Below are 13,100 nucleotides of genomic sequence, written 5' to 3' on the forward strand. Positions count from 1 at the left end.
ATCTGTATTATCTGTGTTATCTGCGAGACATCGCCACAACGCAACGAGTCAAAATTCTCCGCTATGTCCACTGCAAACAGCGCTCTGCATGTCAGACTGTTCCACTGTCTGTGTGTGTCTGTCAACACATTGGTCCAATCACATTCAGCATCCCGTCAGCGTTTTTTCAACAGCAGTCTGCGACAGTCTGCGAATCAGAGGCACAGTAGGGCGGGTCTTCGCGGAATGCGGGTGGGAAAAATGCGTGTGTGTTTAAAAAAAAAAAAAAGTCAGAGCGAGAGTTAACAGCTCATCTAGTTGCATCTGTACTGTAGCTAGTAGCCTAGTTTCACCTACCGGGGTGGCAACTGCCACCCTGAAAATAGGCCTTGCCACCCCAGCTGCCACCCCAGTTGGCAGCTTTACTTTGAAAGAAAAGTTGTGGCTCATCAGACATTTATGGGAGAAAGTCTCTAATGTCCGAGTGCAAGTGAATGCAGCACAAGACGCACGTCTTGTAACCCCTCCCCCGGCCCTGGCGCGAGCGTGGAAATATGATTGGCGGCGATTTCATTTGAACGGGACGGCGCAAAACGAGAAGCATTCGGACCCAAGTACTGAAGGAATGAGGTATTTGCGGTCTACAATGACAGAGAAGAGACTGTCAAGTTTGGCTGTACTCAGCATTGAATCAAAACGCACTAAAGCTTTGATCTTAATAAGTTTGTGAGGCGTTTTGCTGAACAAAATGGTAATCGCCGCATTCAGCTGTAATAGACATGTCAACTTGATGCGCTGCTCACGGATGAGCATACAAAACTGTTAAGATGATGACCTTACGTGTGTAAATATATCTTTTTCTTTGTGGGGGTCTGCCCCCAAAAAACTGTTTTAAGTCCTGAGAAAGTCAAATAAGACGGTGTGTAAAACTACACTGCCCAGCCAAAACAAAGTAACCACTTTGATTTAACCAGGCCAGTAGGTAAGGACATTCCACTGGATAATAACTGAAGTATAAAAGAATGCATGACTGAAGTGATGGAGACCATGTTTGAAGGCAAACAAAAGGAGGAAATAACAGGTCAAATCAAGCAAATCCCCCTCTCAGATTCCACAGCAACCAGAAGAACATAAATACTGGCTGGTGATTTGATTAATCAGCTTTGTGATGGAATAAAAAATGCACAGTGCATTTCCTTAGCTGTGGATGAGTCCACTGACACCACTGACAATGCTCAGTTGCTGGTGTTTGTGAGTTTTCATGATGAGGCAAAGGGGGACTTTGTTGAAGATGTGTTGGGCCTGACGAACCTCAGTGGACACACAAGGGGGCAAGACATTTATAAAGCAATAATGGGAATGCTGAATGAAAGAGGGTGCAGCTGCCTTTATTCATAACTGTGCAGCTCTTACACTGCGACTCTGAGGGAGCAAGCACAGACACAATAACAATGAAAACTGCTGCATACAGATTATTTTCGTTTTTGCAACCTCGTGTTAAGAATCTTGTTGCAATTGTTTAAAAGTTTGAATGACCGTAATAAACGGACCTTTGTCTTATTGAAACATTTGTTTTGGACCTTTAAGATTTGTATTTGAGTACCCCTGGTCTATACGATGAAGAACTTTAGCGGATACAACTAACTCCGTGTGGACGGGGCCTTAGTCTGTTTCATAATTGTGTTTTTGTCGGTATATTTGAAAGGACTAGTTGGATCGTTAGTTATACAGCAGATAATATTGGAAGCAATCATTCAATCACATTGTTAGAATAAGTTACGTAACGGAGAGAGGAGGTGCACGTTGTCTTTAAGGGGATTGATGATTTGGCTGCTTGATTTAGAAAAACGTACTTTTATAATGCTGTTATTTATCTTCTCTACCCCAAGGTAGAGAAGATAAATAACAGCATTATAAAAGTACGTTTTTAGATTTGTATTTTATTATTGTGCTTGCCTCTTCATTTTACCCTTTCAATTTGTCTTTATATATATATTTAGTTTTTGTTATTGTTCATTTGTAAATTCAACATGTATATTTTCTACTTTCTTGTTTATTTTTAGTCTTTTGAATTTGTATTGTACAATGCCATGGGATCAATAAAGTACTTCTTATCTATTCTTATCTGCAAACGCATCAAGTGATAACGTAAAAAAAATTGAAACTTTCTACATACATATATCAAAGTACAATGTGAACATATTTACTTAATTTATACATTTTTTATTTTATTTTCTATATATTTTTATTGAACATTCTTACTTTACATTTTTATGTTAGTTTTGTTTTAATCTTTATTTTTACTTAATTCAAACTGTCTTGAAACCCAATCACCCCCAATCACCCCCAGGATAAATAAGGAATTATAATACTGATATCATCAATGACAAATATATTAAAATGTGTGTGTTTTTGTTCCAGTTCCAGTTTGAGTGGGGTCTTTTGATCGCTGTGACGCTGTCGTCTTTGGTGTGTCTGAGCCGCCTCTACACGGGCATGCACTCAGTTCTGGTGAGCTATCACACACACACACACACACACACACACACACACACACACACACACACACACACACACACACACACACACACACACACACACACACACACCACACACACACACACACACACACACACACACACACACACACACACACACACACACACACGCACACACACACACACACACACACACACACACACACAGTATAAAACATTCAGGGCAGGATTCATAATTCAGTAAAGTGTCTGCCTGAAGCCTTTTTGCCCGTTCTCTTTATTCAGTATAGGCCGTCCCTTTTAAAATCTGTTATCACATGTATCAGGCTGAACTCATCACGACCTTTCTGCTTCATGTGGAACATTTTCTTCCTGAATCTACAGAAAATGAAGGCTTGAGGTTATGAGGAAAAATGGCTGTAAGCTTTCTTTCTGAGAGTTAGAGAGATGCTATCGGCATGTTGCAAAGCATCAACATATGAAGTAAAGTACTCTTATCTTATTTATGTACACTTTAAAAAAACCTCTCCTATCTTATCAAATCCTCAAGATTTTAGGAAGGTAAGATCAGAGGCCTGTACGACGAAGCCGGTTCAACATAACCTGGATATGTTTGAGTTAGCCGCTTGGCCCAATCCAAAACATACGCGCTCTCGCTAAGCTGTACTACGACGCTGGTTATCAAGTGGATCGCTCAAGCCAGCCGTGTCCTATCTAGTTAGGTGCGCGTTCACATGAAAGGGGTGGTATTTGGAGCATTCGACCAATCACAAACATGGACAAGAGTACTGACAGCGCAGTCAGGCTGCTATATCGCGTGTACATTGTGTAATTTCTAGTTTTTTATCTTTAATATTGTTTTTATGCATGCTTCTTGAATTGTATTGGAAGCTACTTTTGGCTCTCGTTGCTGTAACAATCGTAAATGTCCCCTCTGTGGACGAATAAAAGTATTCTGAATCCCCACAACTGCCAGTATAAGGAATATGTTTTGTCATAATTGTGATTTTTATGTTTGAGTACCATGAAAAGCTCTCTATAATAAATACAACTAATTGTTATTATTCTTCTGTTTTCAGGACGTGCTCTGTGGCGTCTTAATCTCCGCCCTCATCTTGTCCTCCACCTACCCGTACTGGGAGTCCATCGATCGGTTCCAGCTCTCCAGCAGCTTCTCCCCCCTGCTGGGCGTGTTTCTCCCCCTCCTCCTCAGCTACTCTTACCCCCAGTTGGACCACTACAGCACCACCAGGGCGGACACCACCACCATACTGGGGGCGTCAGGAGGCTGCTGGGTGGGCTACTGGCTGGACCATCAGCTGGGGGGACCGCTTCACCCTCTGGGGGAGAAGATGCCTGCACGTCTCCCCCCTCTGACGTTAAACTCTGTGTTTCGTGGAGGCGCTCGCTCTCTACTGGGAATCGTAGCTTTACTGGGAACTCGCCAGCTGGTGAAGACCCTCAGTCTGAAGGTGCTGTTCTCCTGCTACAGCGTGGAGAAAAGTGACCCCAATGCGAGGAGGAGGAGAGAGATCGAAGTGCCGTATAAGTTTGTCACGTACATGGCTGTGGGGCTCGTTAACTCGATATTAGTCAACAGAGGGTTCGTTCTACTGGGGCTACTATGACGTGTCACACTGAACAAACTGAACCGTTGACTTTCTTTTTAAAGCACTTAATGGTCTGATTTGCATAAATGGACTGCGTTTATATAGCGATTTGTCCAGAGCTTTTAGATACTGTATACAAGTCAGAATCCACCCGTTCACACAGAGGCAGAAGCTTCCACACAAGGGGCAACCTGCTCAAGGGAAGCTAACGCTCACAACGTCATGCCATCGGGAGAAATTTGGGGTTAAATAGTTAGCGTAAGGATACTTCCACATGTTGATCCCACAAAACAACACTACCTCTCAGCTAATGTAGCCAAATGTGGACTACTACAGTGGACCAGTGATAAGGGCCCGTCTCTTAAAGGCCGGCACAAAATATATATGTGAGTCTGTTTCCTTGAAATATTTAACACAGCCAAATCTGACCATATCTATAAAAGCTGAGAACCTTACTTGAAAGGTGCTAAATAAATAAATAAATGTGCCTTGCCTTGAACTTTTCTTAGCCCTGATGTATCAGCTGTTATTGTAAGACGAACCTCCTCAAGTGGGTCTCTTGTAACCTCTTAAGCATGTCTTAAAAATCGTAGCTGTTTTTGTTTGTTTTCTTTTCTATGTATGTATTTGTTGTGCCATCACTGAGTTTGTAAAAAGAAAGAAAAGTCAATAAATGTATTGATAAAAAAAGAAAAAGCCGAAATCATTTATACTGCACGTGTAGTAACAACCCCTTTAGGACCCTCGGGTCTTCTGGTACTGGCCTTTTAATTATACATTATTTTAATTATATCTAAAGATAAAACTAAGACAAACATATTTTTGTATTAATTGATTATTAAATATTATAGGGTGTGGCTTCTAATGATGAATTATCCATTCAACCCGAGCCATGTTACGTTTTACTGAAGCAAACGTGTTCAAATGAAGTAAAACATTTACTACACTTACACAACTTTAACTTCTCAATGTCTATATATAACATTCGTATTTTATTTTAAAATCTGATTCTGATGCAGGTTCCTGGTGTTTCTTCTCCTGGGAGAACCCCGCCTTGAGTCAGACGTGCCCTCACCAGTCGGGGAAATCCTGTCAAAACCAGTTTAACTGAAACTAGGAAACTTTATTTCAGCGCCGCCCGTCTCTGCCCCTGAAGTCAAGTCAAGTCAAGTCACAAGGTTAGAAGAGCGGATATTGAGGAGCAGAGCGGGGGATAAAAGAGTGAACCTGACTCTACAGTTTGCAGGAAGGAGCACCTGTCAGACTGAATCTGCAGACGACTCGTTATCTGGCTCTTCTTCAAATGGGCTATACTCCAGACTCTCTATGGAATAAAAGTGAATGTACGCAGCGTTAAGAAATGTCTGCTTTGAATTGAAGCCGATGCAGAAGCTTTTACACTGGTATAGAGAGCTTGATGTGTAGGATTCTTGCTTTTTAAGTTTGTTTCCTTAAAGGTCCCAGGTCATGGCCATTTCTACTGATCATAATTCCATTGAGGTCTACTAAAATAGATTTATATTGTTTAATTTTCCAAACTCACATTGGTTTCTCATACAGCATCTCTGTATAGTATGTGTATTCACTCTCTGTCCTAAACGGCTTGTTGGAGCTCCTGCCCCCCCCTCCCTGTGAGCCCAGTGACCTTCTGCGAGACAGCGAGACACAGCGAAACCCAGCCCGAAACACACACACACACCCGCAGCCAGGCTGGGAGTTTGTGTGTGTCCAGGCTGTTCCGCGGTGTCTCGCCGACCCCACACCAGTGAGCCAGCTCACACTGTCCCGCTCCTCGCAGCAGCGAGCCTCGCAACAGAGCCTCGCAACGTCTCGCCGAGTGTGTGTGTGAGGAAGTCCGCGGATTGGTCAATTTGGACCAATCTGCGGAGCCGTTACGTCACTATACCCAAGAAGTAAACAATGGAAAAAGAGAAATGTCCAACGAGGCGTTCTGGGGCAGCATAGACAGGTCTTTTCTGTGTTAGAGTTTTACTCGCTACAGGGTGTACTTTGAGGGTTTGTGACTCTGCAGACCGTTTACATGCAGAGAAACCTTCATAACACACAAGGGGACGGGGAATAACCAGAAAAGCATGACATGGGCCCTTTAAGGTTGATTCCACTTATTGCAACTTGCCTTGAATGAAAGAGTCAATAAATCCAATCTAATGTTGCATGCACAGTAATGTCAGACACTAAGGGGGGGGGGGGGGGGGGGGGGGGGGCAAAGGGCAAAAAAAAGCACCAAGAAATCTCAGAATGGAATTCCCAAGATGTTAAGAAAGTTGCCCTTAATTGTTTAAAATGTCCTACCATGGGAATGTATGCTCTGATAAAAAAGATGCACTAGAAAAAAAGGATCAAAGCTGGAAAGTGAAAAGTCAGAATGGCTTTATTGGATGTTAAAAGGAAAAAAATGCTTAGTACTTTGTATTAAAGGATCAACAGTCTTTTCAGAAGGACTTGAGCTTCAGTTAATGGACTTGAACATTGTGTTTCATTATCACCTATATCTAGACATCAGATGGAACCACTGAGTTAAAGCTTTATTGGCTTTATTTAAATGGACTACTTGAACGTTGCGTTTCTTTTCACATCAGATCCCACTCAGTGAATGATTCTGCGTCTCCATGATGAATCAGATCTTGTTGAAGGCGGCCACATCCACACTCTGAACGTACTCCTCGAAGGCGGTGATGGCCTCCTCCAGCAGATCCGTGCCCACTTTCTCGTCCTCCACCACGCATCCTATCTGCAGCTTCTTGATGCCGTATCCCACGGGCACCATCTTGGATTGCCCCCACAGAAGCCCCTCCATTTTGACGCTGCGCACACACTCCTCCATCTTCGCCATATCCGTCTCGTCGTCCCACGGCTTCACGTCCAACAAGATGGACGACTTGGCGATAAGAGCTGGTTTCTTGGATTTCTTTGCGGCGTATTCTGCGAGACGCTGCTCTTTAAGTTTCTCCACTTCGGCGCTATCTTCTTCGTCGTCCGAGCCAAAAAGATCAATGTCATCATCATCATCATCTTCTTCTAGGACAAATTGACTCTTAGCAGACGGGAGGTTGGCTCGTTCCCTCAGGAAGGATTTCACGTGGTTGTACCAACGTAAAAGGTGGGAAAAAGTCGAAGAAGGGGCGGATGGGATGGCGTGGAACATCGTCGTGTCAGCTTGAGTCGCCTCAAACCCTCCATGTAGCTTTTATCCGCCAGAAAATCATCGAGAGCCTTCAGACCGGCGGCGGAACTCACGTCGCCGAACACAGTTTTGGTAGAAGTTGGACGGGAGTTGGGAACTTGCGACGGGAAGTGGTGTTTGATGACTTCGTGCAGCGGGACGTCGTGTGTGAGCGTGGTTTCTGCAGGATGGCCACTGGAAGAACCAAGGCGACAGGTAGCAATGAGTCACTGAGATTAACAAGCATGCACTCACTAACCCCAAGACACCGAAATCAAGAGCAGGCATGCATGAACAAGCCCCCACACACACACACACACACACAGCATTCCCATCGAAAACACAAAAGACTCCTTGTTAATTTTTAATTCTTCTGATGTAAAAACACGGTGCAGCACAAAATCCAAACATGCGTTATCTTTTTAACAAATTTGAAGCCTGATTTTCCTTATTGCTTTCTGCTTTTGTCAGAGAATAGGGGGGGTATGTTGTATTATTTCAGGTAGGGGGTTTGAGATTAGGAAGGGCTCGATGTCCATTTTCTATTCTTCTGATGTAAAAAACAACAATGCAGCACATGCAGCAAACGTCCACCACAACATCCAAACATGCGTTGTCTTTTTAACAAATTTCAAGCCTGATTTCCCTTATTGCTTTCTGTTCTTGTCAGAGAATAGAGGGGTATGTTGTATTATTTTGGGTAGGGGGTTTGAGATTAAGAAGGGGAAATCACAGGAAGGGCTCGATGTCCATCTCCACGGCGGAGCAGGGCATCGTGAGCTCGAAGCGGGTGATGACGTCCGGGTGAAGAACACCGAGACGTCCGACACTCTTTCCACCGACGAAGATCTCTGCGCAGCGGCCGGGGAAAAAGGTGGAATCTGAGAGAGAAACATAAGAACATTATTACTTTTATGATCAAAAATCAGTTTATTGCGTTTCGACTAGGGCTGTGCAATTATGGCAAAAATCATAATCACGATTATTTGGGTCAATAATTGATATCACGATTATTAAATACGATTATTCATTGACTTTGAAAACATCCATTTATTGAACTTTAAAACAAATACCAATAATAATTTGAACAGTATCTTTTTAACTGTTGATTACCCTGAACGTATAATTCAACTGAAAAACCAATACTAAAATAAATGATACATTTAAATAAATATCAAAATAATAAATACCAATAAACAAGATCAACAAATATTTTGGAGCGCACTTCCCCAAGCTACTAAACATATGTAAATATGATAAATACAAATAAATGAGACCAAAATTAATTAGATCAAATATGTTGCAGTGCACTGTCACAACCTAGCAAAGCAAAATAATCGTTTTTTTCGATTATGTTGTTTTCGTAATTGTGGCAGGCCAAAATCGTAATTGCGATTAAAATACGATTAATTGCACAGCCCTAGTTTCGACAATGCATAAGTTATAAGAAAATGTATAAAGAAAGCGTAATTAGACCAGTATGAAGTTGACTTTTGATTGTGTTCTGGTTTTATGTTTCAGTGTTTGTATTTTGCAACTGTGACTGAAAGAATATTGCTTTTAAAAAAACACAAACAAACAATAACAACGACTAAAGTAATCCCTTACATTCATTCACTTTGAGTAAAAAGTGGATTTGAGAGATGTATTACTTCACCTTTTACATCGGGCTGACTTTTTATTTTAGTAAATCCACGCCTGCCAAGACTTTCATATCAATTTTAAAAAAACAAATACAATAACCACCTCTATACGCTTGTTTGTAATCCTGACAAACTGTTTCTGACCCGTTTGTTACTAACACACCATCTGTTCAGCCTGGGTGCTTCTTCGATCATGTTTCTGACACTTTGTAGTTGCAGAAAGCACAAACTAAAATGTATTTGTACTAACAAAAGCATTCATTTAAAGATATTGGGATTTTGCCAATATTTTAAAAAGGTTATTTTTGCATATCTTCAATGCCGATACGTGTACATACTTTGTTGGGCACCTGATTGAAAAGGAAATCAAGTTTTTTGTTGTGTAATTAACATTTTATTATTACCGTTAATATGCAGAGAGAGTACAATGCATGTTAACACGCCATGTTTATTTTCATGTAAGGAATTGGCATGTAATATCAGAGGATACGTTTCATTTGAAGCCTTGATCTGAAGATACCGAGGACATGCCGAAATCATTGTCTTTCTTATTTTAGAAAAAATGAATATTGATGAAATCCAAAGTGTGGGCGCGACTGTGCTGCCTTTCTTGTTCTCTTCATAATACATGGTGTGCCAACATTGGTTATAAATGATCGGTGGATATGAATTTATTCCAAAAAGGAAACAAAACCGTGATTGTTTTTCGTAGATTTTCAGTAAATGAACACTTGTGATAAAAATATATCCGTACATAAAAACAACTCTAGTTCAGGTGACTTCTACTCTTCTCCACACACACACACACACACACACACACACACACACACACACACACACACACACACACACACACACACACACACACACACACACACACACACACACACACACACACACACACACACACACACACACAACACACACACACACACACACACACACACACACACACACACACACACACCACACACACACACACACACACACACACACACACACACACACACACACACACACACACAATCACACACACACACACACACACACACACACACACCACACACATCACACACACACACACACACACTACACACACACACACACACACACACACACACACACACACACACACACATCACACACACACACACACACACACACACACACACGATGTATCCTAGTTTCTTAAGTAAAGGTCACTTCAGTTCAGATGGAACAAAAATCCTCCATCAATAGTCAGATATAGAAAATTAAAAAAACGTGTTTGTGCACATGTGAGGGAGGCTGACTTTGTTCAAAAGACACACACACACTTACACACAAACAAATCTCTGTCTTTCTGACTAGATACAGTAGGCTGGCATGACAACAGACCCACACACACACACAAGGCATTCTCCCATAATGCACTGCTTCTTCTTCCCACGCTGCCTTGCTAATGGGTTCCAGAGCCCACTGCTTACAAACTCATAACTATGGATGAAGACGAGTGTGTGTGTGTGTCAGTGACTGTGTGTGTGCATCAGTGACTGTGTGTGTGTGTGTGTGTCTCAGTGACTGTATGTGTGTGTGTGTGTGTGTCAGTGACTGTGTGTGTCAGTGACTGTGTGTGTGTGTGTGTGTGTGTATGCATGTATGTATGCGTGTGTGTGTGTGAGGAGGCATCTGAAGCAGGGAAATTCTGCCGTTTATTTCCGTCCCCTCCTGGGTGTTTTATCTGTATTAAATGGGTGTAATGTGCTTGCGTTGGGTCACACGTCATCTGCTCGGGGATGCCATGGCAACTATATAAATAGCCGTGGTGGTACATCTTAAATAACCAATCAGTCAATGAAAACCCTCCACTGCAGCCAGGTAGCTTTCCACCCACTCTCCTCCAACTCTCAGGGTGTTTCATCATCACAGAGATAATAACCGCCTGCTGCTGCCAACCTTTGTTTCATAGGAGTAGTTTTATTACCAATTTTGGACAAACTGGAGAGAAAACTCACACGATTTCTTACTGGAGCAACAAGACCCTGCAGCAAAGCAAATGTCTCATCCTGCAACATGTAACAGCTATGACACCTTAATTGATTATAAGTCACTGTAGCTAGGTTCTTATTCAAATGTATGGCACATTTTCAGAAAATTAGCTGAAGAAAATGTGAATAAATGCGTGTTTTCATCCACTATCATCATCATATTATTAGGAGTTGCTCATAAGCAGAAGGAGACGCCATTTTAGCAGTCAGTAAAACATTGCAAAAATAGGTATGCAACACGTGGATGCAATTTTAAAAAGCAGCCCTATAAGGAAAATGGGTACCACTTTACAATAAGACTAGCCTTTTACGAATAGTTTGTAATTCATTTATTAATTAGGTTGTGAACACTTTATAAATCATTAATAAGCTTTTATAAGACATGAGATAAACAGGGCAACTGTGACCGGTTGCTTGCCAAATAGTGAGCCCACATTTATCTGTACTGCTAAGCCTTATATTGGCTACTTAGCTTACTTTTTCTTCTTCATTAGCCAGCATCCAGGGGCCTATACTACAAAGCAGGATTTTCGTTTAGCGAGCTAACTTCCTGGATTTCCGGTCCTACGAAGCTGGTTCACTTCTTAGCGGGCTTGATCACTTATTCTGAACGGCTAGCCTCCGGAGCAGGATAGGTTCCAGGATAAAAGCACTGCCTGCTGACCAATCAGAGCTCAGTGTGCGGAGTTTAAAGCGATCAATTCATATGACAGGAGAAAGGAAATACAGTTTAAACTGCCGTTGCAGGAAAGACGGACGGCCAAAATCACCGACTGTGTGAACGTGAAAATGAATAGAATATCCCCTCCCATCTTCAGAGCAATCTGGCTATTATAACATTAGCGTTAAGAAAGCTTACTTAAATATCTTCCACGACATAAGTAACCGGATCAGAGTAACATTACGTACAGTCCGCGGCACTGTGAGTGCAGACGGCGATGTGTCCCATTATCATTCATATCATATCACATCATAATGTATCATATATTTCCTTATCTGAGTCAGCTTCTTGAGCCGTATCTGGCCGTGCAACACTCACAGTGTCACATACTGTATGCAGAAGTATTATTTTAAGCAACACATTAAGTTGACGAAACACTCGAGTCAAATGTAATTAAAGTCAGATCCACTCGTGTCTTGGACGGGGCAGTGATTTCATAAACCTGTTAATGTACGCATTCAAACACTTTTTCTTTTACCAGCTGTATTCACCTTGCAGGTGCAGCTATGTGGCTTTTATCCTGGATAAAGTGTTTAAGTCATGGATGTTTAAAGTTTAACGTCTTCATATTTGTCTAATATTAAAGTTCACTTTTCATTCAGGAAGTATGACGCTGCGCTGTCAGTACACGGCTTCTCCATGTGTGTGATTGGTCGAATGCTCCAAATACCACCCCTTTTATGTGAACGTGCATCTAACTAGATAGGACACGGCTGGCTTGAGCGATCGAGTTGATAGCCAGCGTCGTAGAACAGTTTAGCGAGAGCGGGTTTGTTTTGGATTGGGCCAACCGGATAACTCAAACATATCCAGGATATGTTGAACTAGATTCGTAGTATAGGCCCCTGGGGGATGGGGGAGAATCAACTCAGTGAACAACAGATACCAAGGATGCTGGCTGATGAAGAAGCTAGGTAGCCAATATAAGACTTAGCAGTAGAGATAAATGTGGGCTCACTATTTGTCAAGATGACTAAGCCTTATATTGGCTACCTAGCTTCTTCATCAGCCAGCATCCTTGGTATCTGTTGTTCACAGAGTTGATTCTCGCTAAGTAGTAGCTAAGCTAGTTCACAAGCAGCAGACAGACAACGTTGGCAACTACTTTGTGAACTTAGTGGATGAATTTGGTCGTTAAAGAGCCAAATATCTCCTGTAGGAGTTCGCAGAGACAAAAACAGAGCTATCAGACAGAAACCGTTACATTATGATGTTTCTCCCTTTCTGCTGGATGTATACACAAGGAAGTTTACCATAATAACTTAAAAAGGTGACGATATGTCCATGTTGTGTTCACAGCTTGGCGAATGGTCATGATTACGTAACCCATTGTTTTGGACACCTTGTTTTTGACCTTCAATCACAAAGTAGCCCTGCCCCTACAGCACATATATGATGCTTCATCGTCCATTTAACTCTGAATTAGACTATAATTCAC

General features: G+C 41.9%; 2 protein-coding genes across 3 annotated transcripts in view; one reads left to right on the forward strand and one right to left on the reverse strand.

Annotated features, from left to right (window-relative positions):
* sgpp2 (sphingosine-1-phosphate phosphatase 2) overlaps positions 1-4,749 on the forward strand; it is a 29,604-nt gene extending 24,855 nt beyond the window's left edge. For both annotated transcript variants that reach the window (XM_034122252.1, XM_034122253.1), the window contains exons 4-5: positions 2,401-2,490; positions 3,557-4,749. In XM_034122252.1, the coding sequence (XP_033978143.1) occupies positions 2,401-2,490; positions 3,557-4,105 (639 nt within the window). In that variant the 3' untranslated portion in view covers positions 4,106-4,749. The remainder of the gene's footprint in view (positions 1-2,400; positions 2,491-3,556) is intronic.
* Positions 4,750-6,454: 1,705 nt separating this feature from the next.
* The window catches only part of farsb (phenylalanyl-tRNA synthetase subunit beta), a 30,806-nt gene continuing 24,160 nt past the window's right edge, over positions 6,455-13,100 (reverse strand). The window contains 3 exon segments of the mRNA XM_034122239.1: positions 6,455-7,276; positions 7,279-7,466; positions 8,005-8,152. Of these exon segments, the coding sequence (XP_033978130.1) occupies positions 6,726-7,276; positions 7,279-7,466; positions 8,005-8,152 (887 nt within the window). The 3' untranslated portion in view covers positions 6,455-6,725.

This window comes from Trematomus bernacchii, unplaced genomic scaffold, assembly GCF_902827165.1.
Source record: "Trematomus bernacchii unplaced genomic scaffold, fTreBer1.1, whole genome shotgun sequence".
In the NCBI taxonomy this organism is placed as follows: domain Eukaryota; kingdom Metazoa; phylum Chordata; class Actinopteri; order Perciformes; family Nototheniidae; genus Trematomus; species Trematomus bernacchii.